Source organism: Hetaerina americana, unplaced genomic scaffold, assembly GCF_022747635.1.
Source record: "Hetaerina americana unplaced genomic scaffold, ioHetAmer1.1.p SCAF_11, whole genome shotgun sequence".
Lineage (NCBI taxonomy): Eukaryota > Metazoa > Arthropoda > Insecta > Odonata > Calopterygidae > Hetaerina > Hetaerina americana.
In genome coordinates, this window is record NW_027286181.1 from 24,252,472 (window position 1) to 24,280,172 (window position 27,701).

Genomic DNA, 27,701 nt, shown 5'->3' on the forward strand with positions numbered 1-27,701 from the left:
ATTATCCTTAAGATTTCTCTTTATGGTCATTGTTCAGATTTAAAAATTCTCCCAGCGTTTTTTGATCTTTCGAAAGTCGTCATTGTAGAACTCAGCAGATTGCGTCGACAAACATCATTCCACCTCTTGAATGGCGTAATTTTTGTTGCCAATTCTCATTTTGGCAATGGTTTTTTTTAAGTTCTGGGAATAAAAAAAATTGTTTTGGACGAGATCGAGAGAATAGGACGGATATGGAAAAATTTCAAAACCAATTTGCTTTGATTGTTGTTCGCGCCGCGGTTGCGATTGCAATTCGCGCCTTGTTTGCTTCTATAAATGCAGTCAGAAGTCGTTGAATCCAGCGTGTGGGCACCTTTGTGGTATGCAGGTCTTCGTGCATTAATTTCCGCACCCTGCCATAACTAAGATCAGTCTATTCATGATCATTTGCAGCATCGTCCGTGAAGGATGGTCTTCCATTTCTTGGATCGTCTGTGAGGGGCATGTGGCCAGTTTGATAATTCCTTTTCGTCCTCCCAAATGTATCGCTATAATTTTAATAAACAGCCATCATATTATCATGGATTTGCTGGGTACTGTAACCTTTCAAATGAAACAACTTAATCGCACTTCGAGCCTGTACCTTCTCCATACTGCGAGTTATTTCAATCTAAGGCTTCCTGAAACAAATCAATATTAATTGCTGTAATTTACAAAATATGCTCATGATATCAATTAATATGCAGAATGCTTGTAAATTCATCCGGATATCTCGGTTATTTCTCAGGAATAATTACTTATAAAAGATACCCTCATGAATTTATATATTGAGCCGTTTTGATTCTGACTCTAATTGGGACTGGGGCAACTGAAAACTTAAACTGATCGACTACGGTTTTACTTTTTTCTTTCTGTTTTGCTTTGCTGTGTCTTATTTTTGTGACTAAAGGCGTTCACCCATCGCCACATTAGTGAGCCTTCAATAATCTACATTGCTTAAACTACAATAACAAGCCGAAGTTTGTTTGGATAAATGAGGGTAGAGCTCACCTCCTAAGTCCTACAAGGCGTGTGAATTCACACATGGTCGGTGTATAAGGGGGGTTTGTTCCTCTCCCGGTGCCGCCAATCATTTTCTCAGGGAGATCTAGTGGCAGAAAAAATCGGACGGCTAAGGTAAAGCTTAGGGTGTCCTGAGGCGGTGAGACCTGGGTCCTTTGGTCAATAGCCTAGTAGTATTGGACTACCACGTCTCCTGACGTCATAAATATACATAATAAATCGGTCGCTTTCATTTTCCAGAGTGGTGGGGACAGCTCGTCATCCGACTTTTTATCCGGTCGCCATCAATGGTATGCCACCTCTCATGCGCGACCAACATACTGTAATGTATGCCGAGATGCACTCTCAGGTGAGTTTCTAAATACTTATATTAACTCTTGGTTCTTTCAAATCGTTTTTAACCTTTATGCTTTTTTATTGATAAGTTATAGATATGAGATCTAAATAATCGTAAACAGTGTGCATACTTATAAATATATGTTGTTTACTAATACATCATTTGATAATTATAGATAGATTGATAGATAGAGGTCTTTATTTGGGCGAAATTGAGACCAAATGGTCCCTTCTTTCTTTAACCTATCGTCGTATACATATTATATTAGGCATTAAACTTATAGTTACATTCATATGTACACATAAATACATATAGGCAGACATAAATTCATTTAGCACAGATTTGTACACCGAAAAGAAAAAAAAAGTATGTGTATATATATATATATATATATATATATATATATATATATACACACACACACACACACATACATACAAATACACACACATACCTACACATATACATACATATCCACACACGCATACATACACACATTCACACATAAACATACATACATGCGAAATTATGTATAAATATGAGCTACCAGCTAAATATACTGTAAAATAGTATTATTATTTGGTAAACTAAATTACTATGCCTGGCAATGCTTGACGTTTTACGTAAAGTAAAACACTTTTAAGATATACTTCATGAAATATTCGTAAAAAACACATATGTTTAGTATTTTCAGTTCTTTCAATTTAGAATTAAAGCGCTGGTATTTGAGTTTATATTTATGTGTTACATACTCAGTTCATGATCTATCCCAGTGCAATTTCTATTTTATTTTAAAAAATAGCTTATTGAATCCCTGTCTCGTAGCTTAAATATCTTCCTGAATTTACTTTATTTTCCAATTTAGGAGTTACATCTCATGGCCTTAGCTGCGAGGTGTGCAAAATGAAGGTCCACAAAAGATGTGCTGCCAAGGCTATTGCCAACTGCAAATGGACAACGCTTGCATCAGTAGGGAAAGATATTATAGAAGATTCTGAAGGGGTAAGCCATGCTTGTCGAATATTCAAATCCTGACAGCTCAAATATCTAAAAAAAAAGAACACTAAATGCTACTCGGGATACGATTTCTATGCACTAAATCTACGTGTAAAACTTTTTTATCCGTTTTATGTGATGAAATACCTAAATATTTCGTCAAATTGAAGTTTAAAAATGAATTAGTTATTTGTATAGCTCCCTTCTAATTCCTTGATAAAAAAACCCATTTTGAGAATACGTATATCAGATTTTCTGAGAAAACTAAGTTTTTCAATACTAACTAACAATGTCAAATTCTCAGGATCACTTTACTATATCTACTGCTAATTCGACCAGTGAGTTCATTTAGAACGTATTTTTTAGCATGCTGTCGCATTCTGCACTTTGTCGAAACTTTCCATATTGGAAAAAAAACAGACAAAACACTCGTAATTTTGTACAGAAATGTTATTAATATGACCCAGGTTTCGACTGACTGAGTCATATTCACATATTTATTAAGAATGGCTGGCAGTCTTGCTGTAAGAGGATTTTTATTTTAATTCCTAAAAGTTAACTCGAGGGAATTTATGGCTTAAAGCGAGACTCTCTGGTACCAATCTTGACATTAGATTCAGCCTATATGTATTGCGAATATCTTTAGCACCTGTCTCGCTGTATGACATAATTTTTTTCATGCACAAAATATTTAAACTCCTCTAGATGGGTATGTTTTTGAGGAAGATAGAGGAAAAATTCTGTTTCATCACTTTTTTAAATTTTATGCTTGCGAACTTCTATAGTTTTGTTGCATTTATCCCATATCACAATCGTATTTTTAACCGAATTTTCTGGTTTTTCCAGCCAGACGTCAACCTTGTGCGTGTTAACTGCGTTAAGATTTCTTTTGTCCTGAAAGTGGTCCTTCGCTGTTGCTGACCTTCCATCTAGGCATCCGTTTCGTTGCATCTATAAGTATCGTGTACGTATTTCCGCTTCGCCTAAGCGTTGCAATTGGCAATTGCTAAGGCGAGTGGTCCGAGTGGCGTTTGAACGCAGTGAGCGTACCGAGACCTCCGCAGGCCATGGGCGCATCACCACTTTGATTTACCAGGTACACGAACGTGCAGCGCCATATTCTCTTATCAAATTTTGATATGCATCGTTCCAGCGGATTCCGGCCGCAATGTCTGGATACAGTGATACGATTGGGGAACACAAACGTATAAAAATGAAGATCCGTTCTAAAGGGACATGCAGTAACTACGTATTTAACAGACTAATGCGTGAAATATCAACGTAAAAGATATGACGTGAACATGAAAAATAAGCATAGGAAAGTATTGAAGTTATGATATTTTTAGGAATTCTGCGAAAAAATCTGGATAGAAGGGATATACCTGTATACTAGTGGTGGCACAATTCGCGTATAATATTACGTATATTTGCGTAGAATTTTCAACGAAAATACTTATGTGTAAAAAGATTCATGAGTTATCGGAAGATTCATTAAGAAAGAGGAGGGAATGGAAGTCATCCACTCTTGCGTAAAGATATTACAAAAAATTAGTAAAGGTTTTGATGTGGATCGTGTCTTTATAAGACTCAAAACGTAAGTCTATGCAGAAAGAGCATATCACAAAAACCTCCAATATGACATATATTGGAGGTTTTCGAGATATGCTAAAGGAGAAGGCTAGAGGAAATAAGCTGGTTATATTAAATGGAAACCAAAAAAGTGGTAGGGGGAGAGAGATTCATACAGAAAATTCGGGAGAAGCAAAAAATAAGTTGGAGAAGAGAAAACGCCGTCAAAAAACCAATAAATCTATTGAAGAGGAGGAAATCAACTTCATTAACATACGGAAGCCTCGTAACCATCGTTTTATTTTCCTTTGATATTTAGTTGCTGGTCGTCTTAGAGCCGTGTCGAATGGCCAATAAGGTAATAAGCAGTTATCGATTTCTTTGCGGCACAAACAAATTCACCTTTCCGTAAATTTTCCCAATAATCTAATATCAAACATTCGATAATTGAAAGAGAAGGGAATGACTGACTGGAGAGATAGAGAAACCCTAAGAAGCAAATAAAAAACACGAAGCAAACCATTGCAGGCGGGATAAACTCCTTTGCCTGCCAACGTAAACGTTGTTTCTTCAATTCCCGCCTAGATAAACAGGATATACCTAGGCGGGAATTGAAGTATAATTATTGAATCGCCTGTATAATTCCTCTAGCTAGGGCTTTGGTGTTTGGGATTGCCCTTGTTCTTACTACTATGCTTAAAATTGGTCGTAAAATGGCAAAACTTGGCTGTTTTCGGATTAGTATCAAACAGATTAAAACTAGCCTCGCAATTTCAATGAAACACCGGTGAAACCTCTTGAACTAGTAAACGAAACTTTAAGCGATAAACACAGTAATCAACCCTAAGGTCGGTTTGATAGGTGATGGTAGAGTTGACCTAGTGCTAACCCCGACGTGTGAAATTCACACATTAGGGTAGGGGGGCCAGTTCCTTTCTCTCTACCGGTTATGGTTTCCCAGGAAGATTTGGTACCCGAAAAGTCACATAGCTTGGGTGAAGTTGCAGGTGCCCAGAGAGGCTTGCCCGGGAATCGAACCCGGGCCCTCCGGTCAGTCGTCCTACAATCTACCCATGGACTACCGCGACTTTGACATTAGTTAAATACGAATGCAAAATTATCATTGGTACCTTGGTCGGTAGTATGTTGAACAAAAGAAATAAATGCGAAAATATACTTTGCAAAAAAATAGTTATGTTTGATTAGTAGTCACGTTAAGATAAATACTGAAATTGATATTTTTAAGGCTGTGATAGAAGGAAGGATTTTAGGAAGGCAAGAGGGAGGAAATTCGTTTGGAGGGACACGTAAATGGGGTCGGAAAGCATTAAGAACTGCAGATGGTAATGCGTAATAGAGTGAGGCAGAATGTATTTATTTTGCTTTGGGGAAATGCTTCAGAGGTCCACGACTTTGAGTTAAAAGCTTTTAGGAGCTGTACAAAACCTTCCTGCCGTCCGTTGACTACGTGCACTAAACTGGAGGAAAGGGTAAGTGAGAGGGAATGAACTTCACGGCGTTTAGGACTCTGTGACGCTACATTAACCCCGGCGCAGCGTAGCTGACTGCCGCTGCCCGGGGTCGACTTCCGCAGCAGCTGCTGCTACGCAGGGCCGAGCACGGAGAGCGATTTAAAGTGCGTTGCTGAAGGGGGCTCGCGTATTTTCATAGTATACCTCGCGATGCCACTACATGTATGTTAGAGTCATTTCTTCCAAAAAATCTATAGATTTTTTTAGTGTGAGCTATGTTGCGCGATATGGTTGTTCTTACGGCCGTTATTGTTAACCAAATCGGTAAAATTATTCACTTTTGCTGGTTGAAATGATTTTGATGCCATTATTAAATGCAGTAAAAATGAGTGTAAAATACTTTAAAGTACTTAAGTGTAAAAAACGTTACCTGGTGGATACTACAAGGTTGATCAGAGTATCAGCCGCTGAGATAACTCTACTTAGTAATCTATCGATTTACTCCCCTTACAGCGTGTTAAGGCTGTGGAAATGAATCATTTTCATTGTTATTAGTTTTTTATTGGTTTATGACTTTGTTCGATAATAATGAATTACCTTAAATAACTCTCATGGAAAAAGTGTAATCATCAGGTAAAATATTTTTAAATCTTATTTTTGTCAAATTATTTCTGCCCAAATATTTTAGAAATTACTTTGTGTTTGCAACTGCGTTTTTGACTACCGCGGACTAAATAGTCTGCTAAAATTTAAATACTTCTATAATTAAGATGTGTAATATTTGCTTATTCAGTGGTACTCAAACAGTATGGTCATTAGGTATTGAAATTTGAATATAAATCAAGAAATAAAGTACCGCAACTTAGCCTTTGGGTGATTGTAACTAACATTATTTCCTCCTTCCATTGTTCTATTTTCTTAATCAGAACATAACGATGCCCCACCAATGGATGGAGGGCAATTTGCCAGTAAGCGCTAAATGTGCAGTTTGTGATAAGACGTGTGGCTCTGTTTTAAGGCAAGTCTCCCATTCAGTTGTTACCAATTATTATCAAGTGATTTGTATCTCTTCAAATCAATAGAGAAACTCTGTTAACTTCCTTTTAGCTCTCTCTTCGACAACTAGTTTCTTCAAATCTATGCAGTTTGAATTGCTTTTTGCGTTTCATCTTTTTTTTCTTAACTCATTTCTTTCGATATTATTTCATATTTCCTTTAACTATTAATAATTTTTCCAGACTAGTCACCATTCCATTTCTATTTTTTCTTTAATTTCAGGTGTTTTTTTTGTGGTAGAGGAATTTAACAACTGTGCCATTCTCTTCTTGACATTTCTTCTTATTTCTGGTATTATTATTTTATATTATTTGTATTTCCTAGGCATCTACGGTAGAATTTGCACATTAACATAAATAATAGCATGCTTAAATAGCTAAAATATAGAGCATTTCTTTATTCTCTCAGATAAATTCCCAACTCTTTACGTTTAATATACTGGGGAATATTAACTCTATAATAGGAAATTGAACCCTTAGCAAAATGGTAGCATGAATGACATATTTAAAAATATTCATTCTTAGGTCATTATTTAGTTATTTTTGAATACTGCTTAATATAATAATAATAATAGCATGTTGGAAAAACTATTTTGGATAGTCTATCAATTTATATAGATTTATTTTGGCAGTTTTAAGATTATGATCTTTCCATTGTATCATTTACATCAAATCTGCTCAGCAAATACAGTAATGTGCCTTTCGGAAAACTTTTGACAATACATCCTGAGCAGTGATTTCAATATTTCCGTGGTATGATCAATTATGATCCCCTAATCGGCCGATATATCCTGGGGACAATTAGAAAAGCATTTCTTGACACAGGAAATAGTCCTGCAAAATACAATGGGGAAAGTTTTTTTAGTATAATATCATTTTAAATTTTATGAGTTAATACTTTGACGATGTTTAATAGGTAAATATGATAAAATGATGCAAATGTTTCAACTGCAGGCTTCAGGATTGGAGATGTCTATGGTGTCGAGCAACAGTTCACACACAATGCCGACCTCATCACCCAGTGAGATGCCCCCTGGGAGGATCAGGGAGAGTCAGCGTTGTACCGCCAACGGCATTACATAGTATAGGTAAGTATCAAATTCTCAGATATAAGTTCCTTGAATCATCGCTCAAGCGATTGGGTCGAGTGAAGATATCTTTCGTAGATTCTTCCTATAATTAGACTTGTTTAACAGCAGCCGTGCCTTCACAGTTAATTGTATTTTTTTTCTAATTTGTATGCAGGAACTGATGAAGCATGGGAAGCAGTGCGACCAACTAGCTGTTCGCCACTTTTGGTGTTCGTGAATTCTAAATCAGGAGACAATCAAGGTGTTAAATTTTTACGACGCTTTAAACAGCTTCTCAACCCTGCTCAAGTATTCGATCTAATTCAAAATGGTCCTGGACTAGGGTAAGTTTATTTTACGTTATATCCTTTCTATGACTGTGGTATGCTATGCACGATGTTATTTTTTTAGGAAAGGTTCCCATTTGGGACAAAATGGCAAATTATATTTAATTTTAGGAAACTAGAAAAAAATATCCAACTATCATGAACTCTGGTTCGTGCAAAGCAAAGCTGCGTAAGTGCGATTAAACTTGTGGATCAAATGAACGCAACTTTAAGGAAGTTAATCTATTTCTCTTCTGACTGCACTCACATTGTGAGCGCGATGTCATTTGTAAACCTAAAGAACGTGACTTAGATTTATAATGGGTAAATGAAGTTTGGTAAATGTGTAACAATTTTTCATCATAGTAATTACCAACTGTCATATCATTTAATTGAAAAATGTCCGTGTTTGTACTGTTCCTTGCATCCAAACCCATCAAGTCAACTCTTTAGCTTCGCTTGTAAATATTTACCCCACCAATAATCCATGCAGATAAGGTTAGGTTCATGTAGAGCATGTAAACTCAGGAAATCTCCCTCTTCCATCCATCCTGTAATTTAAAACATGAACTGTAGATGGGGTCCATTAGTAGCATAGCATTTTACCCTGTGAACCTTCAGCTGAATACTTTATTGGATTTATAGCATTAATATTTAGTATTAGTTAGTTATCTTAAATTTTTTTAAATATTTAATGCATATATAATTTGGTACCAGGAAGTTATAGAAATATATAATATGCATAAGCGTAGCAAACTCTGTTGTTCAGAAATTGACGGAAAACACGAATTTTTCACTTTTCTACAACGTATTATTTCATACAATACTATTAGTAAGATATGCGTGCTCTAATTTGGAGTAGGTAAATGTCAGGCCGGAGGAGATGTCATGAAACCTGGATTAAAGAGCATGAAAGAGGTGGAGACAGTTGACCTATATTTATCCATGGCATACCGCGATGTTTGTAGAGAACTTATTGCACTTCAAATTAAGAACCCTTAAATTGTATGACCTTGAATGATTTGAAATAATGTGAGAGAATAAGGAATCATATTTCTTGAACGATGCGTCATGCATTAATAATTCTCAACTCTTGGTGATAACCTTAACTCTCTCTCTCTCTCTCCTCATTTTGGTTTATAGCACACATTCCACGTCTAATTTCCCCTGCTTTCTATAGTAACTTGTGCATCTCGGCACCCAAAACTTTGAACTTTACCAATTTAATTATGCAACCAATAGTATTAATTATTATTTGACAGTAATAGTCCAACGGCAAAGGGTAAGTTTTAAGGGACCCTGGCACTACATACTACTCTAGTCGTAATTCCTTAATAGCGCAACATAAAATATCCTTTTACTCCGTGCTACATATAGTATTGCAATAACTTCATTTAGATCTGCATACATTTAATCTTCCTTAATTTCTATTGTTTCAGGCTTCACTTCGTGGAAGTAATTGATATCCATTATTGAAATAGAAAGAAAGACTCGTACTTTTCCACAGATTTTCTGGAAAAAAATGTGGAAAAATGTGTAAACAAATCTGTGGAAAAGTACGAGTCTTTCTTTCTATTTCAATAATGGATATTCCTTAATTTCATTCAGAATGTGTATTCTTTTCCTTCCTCTAACTTGCTTTCCCAGCATTCTCCCCGCCACTTTCCAATTTGGCGATTAATCTAGCTTCATGAGGATCCCATATACTATTAGCATATTCTAAATGAAGCCTAACGAGCGAAATATAGTATAACATTTCTCTTTAACCTTTCCATCACGTTTCAACAATATTCTTCTAATAAATCCTTATTTTTTGTTAGCTTGTCAACATATTCCCCGAATGTGTTTCACCCAGGAGAGGTCGTGAGTGAGGGTAACACCGAAGTGTTTAATCGAGTCTATACATTCTATTTCGGTGTTCCCCATGCAGTAGGCGTTATTTACCATTTTCTAAGACATTTCTTCTAACTTTTTGAAGAAAAATCGATTATTCAAAGAGGGCAATTGGTCTCCAAACGAAGGGAGCTCATTTCATCCAAATTACATTTTCGAGAGGCTTATTAATACGAGACTTGGAGAAAATGGATGTCCGCCAGAGAGTAATGAAGAAGGCGGAAGCAGTGGTGGAGGATAAATAAATAGCGGAATATTTTAGACCGAAATAGAGTACAGGAGAAAGAGGGAAATAATTAGCATTTTGGATGCACGAAAGGGGTAGAAGTTATGAAAAGTGGAACGAGGGAATTGTACTCTGAAAAAGGCGTATTTTACATTTTATTTATTAGGTAATCTACCGGCTAAGGTAGGTTTTGGATGGACACAACTACCAAAAAATGTCTCCTAATAAAACACAATCCAGCATCCTACTCTACAACAAGTCCCTCTTCTGTTTTTACGAAATCTGTGTACTTCCTTTATCCCGTCCAACATCCCTATCCTATTCCTACCATTTCCTCTATTGCCTAACATTCTCCCCTCTATCAGTTTTCAACATCCCACTGCCGATCAATATGCTTTTCATCCATTTTTTTATGCCTCCGTATGATTTATCCCAGCAAACCCCTCTCTTCGCCCACCATGTCTAGTACTTCCTCATTTGTTTTCTTCTCTGTCCATTTCACCTTCCCCATTCTTTTCCACACCCACATTTCCAAAGCCTCCAATCTACGTTTATCCTCCTGCTTCAATGGCCACGTTTCCGCGCCGTACATAGCTACCTCTATATCAAAGTTTTCACGAGTCTTTTCTTAATATCCTTACTCAACGTCCCTGTCATCAACTCCCTCCTCCTTGTGAAATCCTCTTTGATTAGCACAATTCTTCTCCTTATGTTTCTGCTACTTTGACCGTGTTGGTCCAAAACACTTCCTAGATACGTAAACTGTTCTACCTGCACTAGTTTTTGCCCTCCTATTTTAATGTTTAGCTCAGCCTTTTTCTTTCTGGAAAATCGAAAAACCTTGGTTTTATTAGTATTGATTCTCATCCCATATCTGCCACACTGAATTTCCAATCCACTCAGCGATGCTTGCAACCCCTAGGCTGGCTGACAAACTAAAGCTTGTTCATCAGCGAACCTAACTGATTTTACGAATTCTCCGCCGACTTTCATTCCTACCTCCAGTTCTTCTCATGCCTCTTTAATCATTTCCTCCACATATACGTTGAACAGCACCGGTGATAATGGACAACCCTGCCTTACACCTCTTCCTAACACTGCCCATCCGGGCTCTCTGTCCCCTACTCGCACCTGAGCAGTCTGAGACGTACAGATTGCGGATTAGCTTCCTGTCTCTTCATTCTATTCTAATTTTCTGCAACATATGTACTTATTGGTTTTTCCCAATTCACTCTATCAAACGCTTTTTCGAAATCTACGAAACAGGCAAATACCTCCTGGTTGTATTCTATATTCCTCTCGATTAATAAACTCATTACTTCAATGGCATCACGCGTACCACTCCCCTTCCTAAACCCAAACTGGTCATCCCCTAAGTAAATATTTGCCCTACTCCCTATCCTTTTGTTTATGATCCTGAGAACAACTTTAGCTGCGTGGGATATGAAACTTATTGTCCTGTAGTCCTGACATGATGTGGCCTTTACCCTTTTCGGAATAGGAACTTACACTGATCTCACACAGTTTTCCGGCCAGATTCCTTCCTCATAGGTGCTACGAATCATTACATGTAGTCTCTTCCTCCCACATTGTCCATAGCCTTTCAGTAGTTCCGCAGGAATGTTGTCTACACCTACCTGCCTTTTTGACTTCATCTCCCTAAATGCCCTTTCTATCTCATCGTCGAGTATGTCTGGATCTAAGCTATCTTCATCTACGTCTTATTCTCTTTTTGTGTCTAGGCTTGTTGGCCTAAGTTTTTAACCATACAGTTCTTCTATATATTCCTTCCATATCTCTTGAATCTTTTCTGTTTCAACTTTTATCTTACCCAACTTATCTCTAACTGTTGACACAGATCTTCCCCTCTTACTTCCGGAGAGTGTTTTAACCGTCTTGTATCGCGCACCAATGTCACCCTTCCTCTGCAAACTTTCCATAGCCTCGCGCTGCGTTTTCCAGTGCAAGTGCTTTATATTAGGGCTTTAAAAATCAGTGATGGCATAATAGTTTTCAGGGACCCTCCAAAAAGTACTTCATGCCGGTCGATTGCATTTTAACAAAATGGGTGGACTTGATGCTGTGGGTTATATTTAAATCGAGGTACCACGCTCGCAGGTGAACTAGGTCGCCCGCGTTCAAAGCAACATTCTGCGGGTACTCAGGGTACCACGCCCCCTCTCCATCCTCAATGAATACTGCGGGCTCGTAGCATGCATGGTATGCGTTTCCGAATTCCTCGCATATTGCTATGCAGAAGACACAAACATCGTCTCTTTCGTATTACGAGCAAATGGATCACGATAGGTCGATCGATAGAGGTTATTTAAATGTTGTTAACACTTTAATCAATGTCGGTACATTTTGCGAAAGTTGAACAGCGTCGTCTGCTGATATTCTTCGAATTTCAGAAATTTTCCAGGGTAAAATCATTCACCTTGACCAGAACTCAAACCCCCATCTCCTCATTTTCCAGCCGACTGCTTGAACCAATTAAGCCACCGAGGTTTTCTTTTGTAGTGCAAATTTCTACGTGCTTGAAGTATTTTTACTCTCTGAAATTTCTGCATTTCGATTTTCAACGGTAGTATACCAGTCAAGTAGGTTTCCAATGGACGCGTAGACTTAACGCTATTAAACTTCTAAGCTTCAACTAAGGCGACGCAAATACTCCCGTTAAATTTTCTCTACCTTAACGTACCTTCTACCTCGCTCATTCCGTCCAACATGCCTAACCTTTTCGTCCCTATGCCGGGCTTATCCAGCTTCCTTCACTTTGTCGCTGTCTTTAACACGTCATTGCAAGCTTAAAATTTCTCTAATACCCTTTTTCTGCTTTCTTTAAATATCTCCAAACAACCCTCTCTCCTTCCCTACCATGCCTACGTGTATAATTTCATTTATTTCCTTTTCCGTCCATTTCACTTTTTCCACCCTCCTCCGCACTCGTATCTCAAAAGCCTCCAATCAATGCTTATCCTTATACATCAACAACAAACTGCGCTGCATCAATATTTTTGCCAGCCCTTTCTTTGCATATTTATTTAAAGTCCCCATCATCAACTCTCTCCTCTTCTTTTTTAAATCTTAAGGCAATTCTTCTATTAATGTCCTTACTAACTCAGCCTCTTTTGAAACACTTCCTAAATAGATGAACAGTCGTTTACTGTGCCGTTTTCTAATCTCAATCTTAAGAGACTCACTTAGCCGTCCTACGTATTTCTTGAGAGCATCAACTCCTTGCCTTCTGATTTATTCACATCCCATACCTATTATACTGACTCTGTAATACGCTTTGTATCATTTGAAGTCGCTGGGTTGATTGGCTGACTTAACCTTGTAAAGTCTCATGTCTTTATATTTTCAAAACATGTATGCAAACTATGTTTACAGTAAATACAAATATTTTTTATATAAATACAAAATTTTAAATAAATACATCAATATACTCTAAATGTATCACAAATGGTTATCGATTTTTTTCATGTCTTGCACTGCATTAATTTCATACTTCTGGTATATGCGCGGTAGTTCTATTCAACTTCGATTTCTTAAACCCGTTTACTACTTCATTTCCTGCCCGCGCACTCACTTCAAATTTGCAATGTGACTAAAGGAACTGCTAGTAGCTAATCAATTGCTGTTGAAGCTTTTTTAGACCTAATATTACCCAGTGGACGTGGATGATGAATGCTTCATCCCTCCGATTGCAACACAAATACGGAAAAACGAGTCAGGTTAATTCAATTTTGCAATCACTCTAAACAGAAGGGAACATAAAACAGAAATCAAATCTAAATTTTCTCTGTCGAAAGTGTCGAACATCTCTAAGATTGGCGAAGTGGATTTCATTTCTCTTGACAGAGGAACAGAGAAGAAATTCGCTTATTTTTCAGAAAGATACCTCCTTGGAAGAAAATATTATTGGCGTTATTTCTGATTCTCTGTTTAAAGATTCGATCGTTATTCTTTTTGATATTCAACCGTTTACGATAGTTTTTGTTAAGAGGGACGTTGATGAGTTTTTTTTTACAACGTCCATGTCATCACTTTCTTCCATCTTGGGAAAGCTAATTTTTCTAATGAAATTCTTCTTATTTACCGCCTACTTTGACTATATTAATGCAAAACAATGCCCAAATAGGTACATTTGCTCTAATTTTTTCATCATATTTTAAAGTTTATCTTAGCTTTCCCCTTGTTCGAAAACCTAAAAACTATTGTTTTTCTTGAATTAATCATCCCATACCAACTCATTGATTTTCTAATGCGATCAGCAATTCTTGTGACTTCTTGGTAGACTGGCTAACTATAGCTTGATCGTCCGCAAACCTAATTTTAGGGATTCTCCTCCGACTTTCATTGTTACCTACAGTTGCTTCAACACCTCTTTTACCACCTCCTCCACATATGCGTTCAAAAAAGGAAGTTATGTTGCCGCACTCTGTGCCATTTTTTGCAATGTATTTATTAATTCTGCCGCTTAATCTATCGGACAACTTCTCAGTATCAAAGAAACAAATACATACATCCTGGTTGTATCCTATGTTCCTCTCTATTAGTTTACTCAGAACTGCTATGTCATCACGCGTGCCCTTTCTTACCCAAACTGATCATCCCTTAAGGGGTCATTTTCCCTCATTTCCATCTTCTAATTTATGGTCCTGAGAACCACTTTACCTGCATGCGAAATCAAACTTACTGTTCTATATTCCTCACATATGGATCCCTTTTTGCTGAGGAAAATAGCACTGATCAGACAGCATCTTCCGGTCAAATACCTCCCTCATAAATGCTAAAAATTAGCCCATCAAAACTCTTCCTCCCACGTTTTTCTGAAAATTTTAAGTATTTCTGCGGCAACGTGTTCCATCCCAACGGTTTTATTGGATTTCAATCACTTAATGTCCTTTCTATCTCGCAATCAAGTATGTTTGGGCGTAAGCTTTCTTCATCCGCATCATATTCTCTTTCTATGTCTAACCTTGCTGGTCTAATTTCTTTCCCTTATAGTTCCTCTATTTATTCCTTCTATCTCTTTTGAATCTTCCCTGGTCCAATTTATGATTTTCCCCGCTTATCCTTGATTATTTGCACGAATTTTTCCTTCTTACTTCCTTACAGGGCTTTTATCTTCTGCCAAGCTCAATTGCTTTCTCTCCGCGATCATTCCTGGTTCCTAAACCGTTGTCCCTTTCCGCGCTACCCTCTCTCCTCCCACCGTCACCTTCTAATCCCCCATCACTATCAAATGTTTCCCTCTTGGAACACCCGCAATTATGACCTCTAACTGATCGTTCACTCTATCGACCTCTTCCTCCTTATGATTGCTTGGTAGTACGTACGTAGACCTGAACAATTACCGAATTCGTTGGTCCAGCTTTTACCTCTGCTAAAAGGACCCCTTAGTCTTCCAGACTCATACTTAAATCTATGTCCATCTTGTTTCTTTCGATATTTAAGAAAGATTGTTTCCCTCTGCCCTTCTCAGTAGTGTTATCAACGTGACAGCATCACTCAAATGGTCGCGCAACAGGGGTCAGATGTCTTTGAGCCTCACTGAGGAACAGACGCTACGCGGTCTACCTTTCGTCTGGCTCCTACTCTTTGATCTAGTTACCAGAATCAATTATCGCCCAAACCATTCAACTACTTCATAGTTGCAGTCCATCTGAAAAGAGTATTTTTTTCCAAAAAGTTTCCCTTAATTAAGAAACATTTATTCACCACATTATAAGCCAATTAGGCGAAGTTATTAGGATAGGTCTTCAGGGAATCTTTTTTTTTAATACTGTCTTACATCAAAGAAAAATTGACGAAGAGGAGATAATTCACGATGGGGACGTTGAGGAATGATTTTAGAAAAAGGCTATTGAAAATATTGGTATGGAGCGTGAATTTGTACTACTCGGAACTTTGTCGTTAAAGCAAGATTATGGGTCTAAATTGGACGATTTTGAGACGTAGTTGAAGAGGGCGGAAAGGAAAACAAACTAAGATATGCCATGTATGGTGCGGGAAAAGAGATAAGTTGTTGGGAGAAATCCAAAAGAGGCAGGAAAAGTTGAGCATTTTGACTGGGGATGATTTGTAGAAGACAGAGATTGAGGGGAGAATATTAGGTGACCTGGTTAGGATGAGGAAATAGATTGAGATATTGGACAGAATGGAGAGAGGAAGAAAGTATGCGGACTTGAAGAAGGGCCTTTTGTATGTCAAAGTGACTGTACAGTACAGTGAGTGTGAGTTGTCGGGCCTTTCTTGTTAGGAGTGGCTAAGAGACGTAGGCGTGTTCAGACTCTGGTCGTCCAAAATCTACCTTAAACGGGACACTATCAATTACATTGACTGTTGCATTACTTCCTACTTCGATTGTTTTAAATGGGCGAAAAGTGAAATACACTCAGGTTTTAAAAAGAGACGTTTCAGGCGTGATATGGTGGAATATCATGATTAATTAAAAATAGCAATTTTCCACAAAAATAAAGTTTAATGCGACCGGTTTCAATGTTACTACATCATCATCAGGTCTACCATCAGGTCACCTGATGATGATGTAGTAACATTGAAACCGGTCGCATTAAACTTTATTTTTGTGGAAAATTGCTATTTTTAATTACTCAGGTTTGTATTAAAACTGTGGTATAATTACAAATAAAACCCTTTGTTTAAATTATTCTGTTTTCTTTATCCATAATCTTATTATCGCTGTACAAATGTCAGAAAGGGAAGGCTCTGTGTATACAATACCAAATCAAGAATACAATTGCAGTAGCAATAAGTAGCGTTTAAATTATGTGACTGGGACCATAGGCGGATGATATATACTTGTAATATTAGCTCTAACATCAATGTAGTTGTTGACTTAATAAGAGTACTAAGGCTTTAAATCTGCGTTATAGTTTTCATGTGCTCAATGTTTCCGTCTTCTTACTGAGAATTTCGTCTAAAGCCAAGTGAAGTGCATCGGTTTTTTGAGGTAGTCTTTGACCATATACGCATGGAAGTTGTGTTTAACAAAGTGGCTGTGTTTGTTTGCACCCAATAGGAAGTAGTAGTCGTACTTTGTAGGCATTTTTATTTTATTCTTTCTGTTTTTCCCGCGAAAATTATGAGTGCCAATAAAATATACAGAGTTTTGATGATTTCCCTTTGGCTAATTGATTTAAAATGGAAAAAAACATTTTAATTTAGGTCCGTAGATTAATGGTTTCTTTGTTTGTTTGAACAGCAGCAATAATAATACAGAGATAATTCAAAAAAATATAATTTTCATGAAATTTTGCGGAGTACAAAGCGAACGGTAACTACGGCCCTATGAATATAATGGGAAGAGTCAACCCCAGCCGTACTCTTATAAATGGGCAAAGGATGGGTGAGGGAAATTAGAGAAGATATAAGCAGTAAATCAATAAAAATAAGAAAATAACTGAAAATAAAAACAATGATAAATATAATTTTAAATAAAACTAAAAATAATTGAAATAATTAGATACCTAAGACGGTTAGAACATTGAAATGGAAGACTGCAAATAAATCACGTACTATCTAGCTTGGATTACAGCATTGATCTCAAGCACTCACACGCACGTAAAAATTAAGTTGGACCATGGGTAAGACAAGCGCGGTGGTTTTAAATGTGGTGAACGGAGAGAGAAAGTTGCTAGGAGAAGTGGATGGAGGAAATATTGAAGTGAAGAAAGAAATTATATAGGGCAAAGGAAGAGGAAAGGAAGGTTCTCGAGATTATTAGAAGTAAACAGTCATTTAGTACCGTCCTAAAACTACCCTTAAATAAGTAGAATACCTTGATTGATTGATCTGTTCTTATATTTTTCCAGCCTTCGCCTGTTCCGGCATTTTGATCCATTTCGTATCCTTGTCTGCAGTGGAGATGGTTCTGTGGGTTGGGTTTTATCAGAGATCGACAACCTGGGGATGCATGTAAGTTAAACTTCTACTGTGAGTGTTTGAAAGCCTTCGTGAGTCAATGTCTACAGTTTAAAAAAAAACTCTTTCCTCAGAAGCAGTGCCAGATTGGAGTTGTCCCATTGGGAACAGGTAATGATCTCGCTCGAGTCCTCGGTTGGGGTAGCAGCGTGTGTGACGGCGATGCACATCTACCTCAGCTTCTTGAAAAATACGAAAAGGCCTCGACAAAGATGTTGGACAGGTAAGGGAAAATGATGATGGATGCACTTAAAATTTCCACGAATATAAATGTCGTTTAAAATCCCGCACGAACGTTGCTCCTTTTCGAATAACGCCTTAGTGAAACGTCATGCTGGAACTTTGTGCATACCAAAATAGAATTCACAACACTACAAACGTTGCGCTGTAGTTCCAGCCCTTTTAATAAACTGAGTTACATTTAATCCGCGGTATTCTCTATTTATTTCTGGTCATTGTTCTTAATATAGTACTGGTCAATTTATGAAGAGGTCAAATACATGTAATATGGATGAAGCTTATTCCTTGCATGAGTTTTGACAGAATCCACTAACTGGTCGTAGCACCCGCAAAATCTTGGAAAGATATTTAATCGTCTTAAGTAAAAATTAATTCTTGGCTAGCAGGACATAGTTGCGGATTGTGTTCACGAGCGATGGGACTCTTGGAACTTTTCAGTGTTTTACAGGCAGTAAAATAATAAGGCCATAGTATCATAATATCAATAACATGCGAGTTTATCAGACTCACCATACGTGCCACAGAGTCGTTTGAATTTCTCCAAATACAATCCACAATTTTGGTTCGTCATCAATCCGGAATGGGAGTGAAAATGGCACGTCTTCTTTCATTCATTCCCAACTCAAGAAGCCGTATTTCCTGGAATAAATGTGCCACTCACACACTATCCACACTAGCTTTGGAATGAACGGGCCTAACTACGAGCCAAGGCATTTAAGTCGCGACTGATTGAGGCCGTATCTATTAATAGGATGTATGTTAATTAAATCATTAATTACGTACTTGACAAGTGTAGCACATGATGCGGCCCACAAAGGATATCCGAGTGACCCTTTAAGCGATCGTAAAAAAAAAACAAATTTTAAAATTACTTCCACGGCGAGCTCTTCGTCATTCCAATTGAAATTCTATCGCGTTAGCAGGACATCCAATTATGTTCACTGAATCGGATGATCAAACGTCCGTACAGTAAATCGGATCTCGCTTTAAATTTTTCCATCCACTTTCCAATTGGCGTTAATTCCGTGTGTCACATCGGAAAAAAAGTACAATTCTTGTGATTCTAAGTTTGGAGAATAGGTTCATTTGGTGCCAATTGTGGATGTGAGGAGCACAAAGGGTAGATATAGTGAGCTGATTTCTTTTCGTTATGCCCTGCGTGCTCCGCCGCGAAATCTTCCCGCCCTTCGACCCGCGATTCGTATTCGTTCTCCTGTGAAGGTCTCGTCGGGCAAAAATGATGCCCACGCCCCGTGCGTCACAGCCGTTCGACTAGTCTCCCAGATTTAATTAAATGGAGCATAAAATAAACTGGCGAGTCGTGGTGGAACAGCTTGTTGAATTCAAATTAAATATGACAGCGGATCACTATTTGTTGTTTCATCACATTTACTTCTAATATAAAATATTTGAATTTCAAATTGTTGGAGACTGAGGGAATTTTCTCCAAAGCAAAGATCGCGTTTTTAAATTAAAATTGGCAAATAAAAAAAAACAGTAAGTTAAAACAGTTAATGTCGCCTTGAAACTTTGAAATTAATTGTCAGTGGGGAATTAAAATATGAGAATTCTTGAATTTTTAATTTTAGTTGCATTGAAAATAGGAAAAACAAATGGTAAATCGAAAAAGATTGGCTGCTACGGCATTCTTCGCAGTATTCTCACCGAATCACGCTGATAACTTGGTCGATCGACTCGACCTTTGCCCATACATCGACTTGGATTTCGCCATGCAAAAACTTCCCCGAATATAGGTCCTAGGACTAATTTTCATTCACACGGCCATCTCCGATCAATTGCCGTTTCTTGCACTTGAGTTTATAGCCTAAAATCTTCTCTATTCGGAGGTTTCAAATCATAATGATTTCATCTATCATTAAGTAAAGATATTCATGCACAAAAGTGATATGCTTTTGTATATCACACCTGTATTTTCGTAGTGCATTGCTATTAAAGAGGAATTATATCGTCAATATTTAGCGATTATGTATTATAGTTTTAATGAATGTTTGATAACTTGATTTTGCTATGATAAAATTTGTTGCGCTACTGCCTATATCATAATTAGATATTTTTTCAAAGATTATGAAAATAAATGTGTGTTTTGTATTTAAGTAATTCGCAGAAGCATTTACATATTATTTCCTTAAATTTATGTATGCACTATTGACGGGATAACTTAATAGTTGGGGATCAGGATAGTGCGGTGGCTAACGTACAGGCTTCCCACCGACATGGCTCGGGTTCAAATCCTGACAACAAATATTTTTCTGTGGTATCTTGATCCCTGCTTTTGCTTTGTGGAGAGCACTTTGAGTGAGTATGGATGGGACGTTAAGCTGTGAACCCTTTTGCGCCTTTCGACAAGAGTAAGCTAATACCAACGCCGGGTTTCTCTCCACCCTTCCTTTCCCAACCATCCCTAATGGCGCAAATGACCTTAGCTGTCGGTTCCCTCTCATAAAAACTACTACTACAACTTAATAGTTATAGTTCAGAAGCTACAATGTTTGTGGTATTTCATGCACACCCTTTTCTTTAAAAATAAAATATAAAATATTTGATCAAGAACGCATAATTCAGGATAACAAAAGCATTTACTTATGTAAATATTATGTTGTTGCGATATGGGCACGATAGAGGAATTTAATTTGGGTTGGAATTTGTGTCGGTAAAAAAATCATTTTTCATTAAGGAAAAATGTAATGAGGGCTCTTTATTAAACATATGAACAAAATACTGGTAGGGTTTCAATTTGAATTTTGCATTTTGTTGTTTCGCAGACTGGTGGTTAAATGAAAAGGGTGAGTTTAGATTGGAGGGTTTTGAGATGTGGGTGTAGAGGAGGGAGTTAATTTATACTAGGTCACGGTAAAGACGAAGGAAGAATGTCAACTATGGCTGCAGAAGAGATGCAGAAAAAGCAGATCAATATGATACGGAGCTATAGAGGTTTGTGATCGAAGAAAAATCGTCAAATGAGGGAGATAAGATCGGAAAAGATCTACACTATTCAAGGGGAAATAAACCTCCATTATTAACCTTAAGGTTAGTTTCATAGGTGTGTGTAGAGCTCAATTCGTACTAAACCCCACGGCAAGTGGAATTCTCACAGGATCGGAGGGTAGGGTGTCTATAGGGATCCTACCCGGTGGTTTCCCATCAAGATCTGGTGCCTACCGAAAAAATACACTCTTGAGTAAAGCTGAGGGTATCTGTTTTTGGTAATTATCTGATAGTGTCTAGAGACACTCCTTAAGTTTGAAACCATACCCTCAAATCAGGACCCGAATGCTCTAAAAGATAAGAATAGAATATTTTTCATGATATTTTGTGAAAAAAACCCACATGAAAATATTTCACAATGATTAATTTATTAATTCATGAGATAGAGCAAGCATGAATGATTATATAAAAAACAAATTTTTTTCATAAATATACCCAAGGTTTTGAGAATTAGCATGAAATTTGACACATTTTGAATTTTTGCAAAGTGGCTTAACAGAGCACCACACCATACTGAAATATGAATTGAAAATCTTTTTAGAAAAAGAAATTCATCTTAACCAATTAAATTTGGATACGATGAAAATGTTACCATTGATAAGTAGTCATACGATCATCGTTAGAAGAGTAAAATTGCCCTAGAAGTAAAGTTTTTATGAATCTATTATATGTGTACCAGTGAATGAATATCATATATTATGTGTGGCTAATCCGGATTCCCGGACAGTGAGATCGTTTACTGCTGGTTGATTAGTAAAGAATCGCGAGAAGCAGCACTACTGTACCCCACCAACTTATACGTTTAGCTTGCAGGTTTATACGAATATGCTGGAAAATAATTATGAAATTTCAATCAATATTCCAGCTGTACATTTGAAATCATGGATCAGCTATTGCTACGTGAAAAATAATTCATATGCTCACCTAACCGTCTCACGTTCCGCTGACTTGACACAAATATTTGGAATAAATAGCTATTTCTTTCCACGCGATTCCGTGACTTTATTTACCTTGATATTCAATTATTTCAGGATCTTATGGAAGAAAAACTAAAGTAACTTTTGACAACAGCACCCAAGAAGAGTGGTAGTGAAAGAATACGTAACTTTGATCATTAAACAAGTTGAATTATCTTAAGAAATTGGATGTGGAAGTTTCGGATGGGATTTAGGTGCAACTTTACCCAATATTCCACCTGAAAAATAAGACTTATGGTCCATCTGTATGCTCTTTGCTTAAATTAAATGTCTACAAAATTGAAAGGCAGGCCCGGGAAATTATACTATGGGAAGTTGTAGGATAGTAAGCGGCCGTCCACATGTGGAATGTACATAAATAATCACGTTGTGTAGAAATGCATGCCAATGAGATGCAAGTTGAAGCATAAAAAAAGCTTGCCAAGAGGTATACCTGTATCATTTACGATGAAGATGCATCACGAGTGCTGACACCTTTGAACACATATGTAGCTATTTTAAGCACTAATGACTGAATGCATTTTACGGTAAGCTCGAATTTACAATGCAAATGAAATAGGCATGTACTTAAAGGGCGGACTTTGACGGAAAACACGTAGGTTTTATGAAGTGAATCCACAGTCCCCGAACGAAAAATCGGTGAAGAAAGAGTTTCTATACATTGTCAGCAAATGCTAATCGCAATATCAAGTTGAAGAGTGTTGCCATAGAATATCAACAGCCTCGAACTCTGAGGATTAAGAATGGCCTAAATCGGCCTTAAAATAACGCGATAAATGCGTAGTTTATCGGGGTAATCACGACGCAGCTGGTCTTGTAATAATTTCATTCCCTAAGTTATGAAATATTAAATTGAATTTCTTGAAATTTCAAATGAAGAAATATATTTTCATTTTAAAAATTACGAGTGGCAAGTGAAAATCTCAAACATTCATTTCCTTAGAAATAATGAAGTGCGAAAAATGCAAACAAACGCTCTCACGGAAATACTCATTAGTCGATGACTGTGTACTCCGTTAACAACATTCATCCGGAGAAGCTTCATTAAAATCTAATGAAATTAAAATGTCATTAACCGGCGAGTGGTAAAATTTAAGCACGACGGAGAACAGCGGCGACCGTACGCTGCATCATTAAAACTGAAAATTACAAAAGGAAACGAGCGCTATTTTCTGAACTTAAGCTCTCTTTTATTTAAATAAAAACTTGGTCGATTAGTTATCTTTGCTAATGGAAATAGCTTCGACAAATGAGATAATTCTATTAAGCACACATTCCCCATATTTTTTTCAAAGATACTCATGAATTACTACCGACTTAATTTTTGGAAAAAAAAGGCGATATATTTAATCAAAATTAGTTTATTTCGTATTTTTATGGGATATTCTTAAACTTTGGGGGTCTGATGTCTCATATGGAGTCGTTAAAATTTGTCGGCAATCAACGGTGCACAAAATTAGAGGGGGAAAATGATTCACGGGGTTACGTGTGCCAAAACCTCGGCTAGTCCGGGTAACCCTTGGCCCTTCATAGTCTAGATTAGCGAGGGTTCAGTGTGCATACATGTACATATATAAATATACATAAAGTTTTAATGATATCCCTACATAATTATTTCTTTTCTTTTAGGCGTTAAAGATGTATAGGTTTCCAACTCGTAACTCCTTTTATACTTGTCAAGCTCGCTGGTAGGGAATTTCATTATTTTACTCCAGAGCCCAGAAAGCACGTTGATAATTGAAGTCGTTTTATGCATGTATACCTATATAATGCGGAACAAGAAAAATTGTGGGATCAAAGACGTTTGTGTCGCGTTGAAGCCCTTCAGGAGTCCATCACAAGGGACCATTTCCCATCCATGTGCCGCCTGTCGTTTTATAGAAGGTTCTAGCGGACGAGAAGTTCACTCAGCTCGAGTTTGCGAAGAATCCAATTGGTAGTCACCCTGGCTCGGACTTGGGTCCCCTCCGTCGGTAGCCGAACTCTCTACCCACTAGTCTACCACGCTGTTGCTATCATGTAATGTTCATTAAATTATTTCGCATGGTGGATTTGAATGTATTTTAGTCGTCTGACGCAGTGGACACATGTCTGACACATTTCACCTCGACAGGTGGAGCATAATGACTTTCGAGCGGCCCCTCGCCGTGACGATGTCCTCTCGGAAGGGCAAATGCGGGGAATTGGAGGGCGAGGGCGGGGTCTTAAGCGGTCATCGGGAGCTGGAGATGGGAGTTTGGGAGTCGGAAGGACCAATGGCCGCCTACGAGTCGGTTGCTGACCACCTGGCCCAGATACTTCAATCCGACACGCGAGCCGTGGCTACGGCCTCAGCCAAGTAAGTTCATTATATTAAGGTATTTTATTATATTAGGTAAACATTTTTTTACCTTTTTTCTACATTCTTTCTTGGCATTGACAATGAAAGAGAGAGTAGAAATTTCATTTTCAAACTATTTTACTGAAACTCAATATTACCTCTTAAAAGCCTAGTTCATGTTGGTAACTTTTTTATTTATTTATTAGATGTAGCTAACCGATCAAAGGTAGGTTTTTTTTAACTCTGCGAAGATGATTACGCATAGCCCTCGGGTTCTATGGACTGCAGCACTTGTATGACCTGTTTTAAAGAGATAATCCCGTTCACTACGTTGAATCATTCTACAGTTCCACGTACTTTCTACCTCTCTTCGTTTCATCCAAAATATCCACCCCTTTCCATCGATTAGGTGCATATATATATATATATATATATATATATATATATATATATATATATATATATATATATATATATATATATATATATATATATACATACACACACACTCCTTTTTATTTCAGTTTTCAACATCACCCTGTCCCTTAATATCTCTTCCGTCAATTTTTATTTGTCTTCTTTAAATCTTTCCCAAGTAAAGTCCTCTCTTACCCTGCCATGCACAGTAATTCTTTGTCTTTCTTTCGATACATTTCATTTTGTCTGTTCTCCTCGACTGCGAAGTTGAAGAAGAGAACCAAACACTGCACTCTGTGATGTAACACTTTTTTGTTTGGAGTCATATGACTAGCATTATCTGCGTCACATCAACCGTATGTGCAAACATAGATGAGTGTTTTCCAAACGGCATAATTTTTTGTATACAACTCTAAGCCACTTCGAATCCTTATTTGAACTAGTAACTTTCAGTTTGGAGCCATAATGAGCACACTTTCTCATACCTATTTGGTTGATTTTGGTTTTCATTCTTATTCCCCTTCGTCTACATCTACATAGTACCCCGCAAGCCGCCGCAAGGGTGTATGGCGGGGGTTGTTATATCACCAAACGTAATTAAGAATAAAACCACATGCAAAACCCATAAATTCATGCCAATCTACCCACATAAAACCGTATATATTCATGCAAAAATCTTTACAACTCACACGCATGCAGATACATATACGAATATCAGGCAGATACCTACAAATATACTTTGTCTAAGCAACGTTTAATCTTGTCCTGACTTGTAAATTAAATGTCTTTAATATTTCTAGAGTGACTTTGGTTTTTTACTGTTATGATTCCTGAATGTCCAGGGAAAGAATGAGTATTTGTATCTATCTCCCTTATCTTATCTTTGTTGTCTGATCTACCTAAGCAGTGTGGGGCTATAATAATTCCTTTAGTGTCATTGTTAAACTCATTTGTTCTGAGCCCTTCTAAAAGTTTCTTGTTCTCTTCGCATCTCAAGTGGCTCCCAGCCTGACTCCCCTTCTTTGAATACCCTTAGTACATACGAGGTGCCGGAATAAACTACAAGATAGGGGGAAATTGATGTAAAATATGATTTCATACATACATATAGGAATGTGAATGGAATTTTTCAACCGACCGGTATGGAGTTAAATTTCACTCGTTGTTTTCACTTTTCTTTGTAAGAGCTGAATTTCTCCTCTGGGTAAAGGCTAAGAGGTGGGACATTTGTAAACTTGCTTAAAAGCAAAGATGTAAAGAGGTAAAGGTAGCTTAAAAGCAAAGATGCCTTTCCACATGAAGCTTATCTCTGTAATATATGCCCAGTGCCATTTTATTGATGTAACAAGTAATTTCATCCACACTTAAGTTTTAGTGCTGAGCATAACTTATTATTTTACTTTCTACATGGTACCCTGCAAGCACATCCAAGGCGTGTAGCAGAGAGTGATTCAACCCCAGGCATGCTACATCAAATTTGTTACCTTAGTTGTTAGTTAATTATAAACATGTTAAATATTTCAAATAATGGAGACAATATTAGCCATAGGTTTGTGCACTATGGTATCTTAGTTGAAAATGCTTCTTATTTTATATTTTTTAATAATGCTTCTTAGTTTAAAATGTATCTTAGTTTAAAATGCTCCTGTGTATACAGGTGAGCTGAACTGCTAGTAAAAATAAGAACACTATGGTATCATATGTGTTAGATAAAATAATTAGAACATCCTAGGCTCTTTATAATTTAAAAATGAATTTTTTTCATAGTGTAGTAATCTGCAGTTATACTGACCCTCGCTGGAGCCCTCTTTATTCACAGTAGTCCAACAGCTTAGGGTATATTTACAGCATTACGCAAGCCCTGACTGCAACATTATGCATGCTAAGCCCTGGCTAACAAAACCAGTACCAGTAAACACAATATTTCTTATTTAAATAGCCTCTCAATATCTCCTATATCCATAAGTATTACCAACTAAATAGATAAATATGATTCTACTTAGATGATTTAGTAAATCTTTTGCAGAATTTATCATTAGTCCAAATATCACACGGTATAATTTTTAATGTTTTGCATTAGAGTTAAAACATTTTAAATGGCTATTTTAAGTTGATTTATGTCTTTTGAAAATGCCCTCCTGTAGCTGATGTGACAGACTGTTCCAATATCCATATGCTTGGGAAAAACATAAAATTCATTAATTAAGGAGATTTATGTATGAATGGTTTTGGAATATCGTATTGCCCCATTCCTGATTTTATTCATCATTCTTCAATTCATTCCTGAATGATTCTTGTAATTTCTCTTTTCAGAATGTTATGTGATACGGTGAAGCACTTCACTGAAAAAATGGCTGAGTTTAGCGTCAAGATGGAAGAAGACAGACGAAAAGCTAAGGATCTTGAAGTCAGTGCAGCAGAGAGTAGTCAGATGCATCTTGCACAACAGTGCCAGGTTCTGAATGAAAAATTGCAGCTGTTGTTGCAAGCCCTCGGAACAACAGAAAACAATGGAGGGGACAAGACAGCCGCATCTTCCCCACCTGAGCAGTCAGATGCTGAGACTCCCCCAGCTAAAGAAGTTAGTAAAAAGTTGAATTTTAATGCGAACTGAAATTACCCATTTTTTGGCTGTTCATGCTTCCTACATCCTGAATTTTATCCAAAATGCCCTTTGGTAGCTGGCCCATTTTATTTGCATGGTTCCCAAAACCTATGGACCTCCAAAGCATTTCTGTAAATCATAAATACCTCTAGGAAGAGGCTTTGTCAGAAGCATGTTTTATGTAATGATAATAATGAT

General features: G+C 37.2%; 1 protein-coding gene across 3 annotated transcripts in view; it reads left to right on the forward strand.

Moving 5' to 3' along the window:
• The window catches only part of LOC139700969 (diacylglycerol kinase eta), a 329,383-nt gene that overhangs the window by 266,059 nt on the left and 35,623 nt on the right, over positions 1-27,701 (forward strand). For 2 of the 3 annotated variants that reach the window (XM_071599493.1, XM_071599495.1), the window contains exons 4-12: positions 1,285-1,393; positions 2,247-2,383; positions 6,345-6,436; positions 7,428-7,561; positions 7,719-7,887; positions 17,830-17,932; positions 18,013-18,161; positions 24,275-24,499; positions 27,212-27,479. In XM_071599493.1, the coding sequence (XP_071455594.1) occupies positions 1,285-1,393; positions 2,247-2,383; positions 6,345-6,436; positions 7,428-7,561; positions 7,719-7,887; positions 17,830-17,932; positions 18,013-18,161; positions 24,275-24,499; positions 27,212-27,479 (1,386 nt within the window). The remainder of the gene's footprint in view (positions 1-1,284; positions 1,394-2,246; positions 2,384-6,344; positions 6,437-7,427; positions 7,562-7,718; positions 7,888-17,829; positions 17,933-18,012; positions 18,162-24,274; positions 24,500-27,211; positions 27,480-27,701) is intronic. The other variant, XM_071599494.1, reaches the window with a different exon arrangement.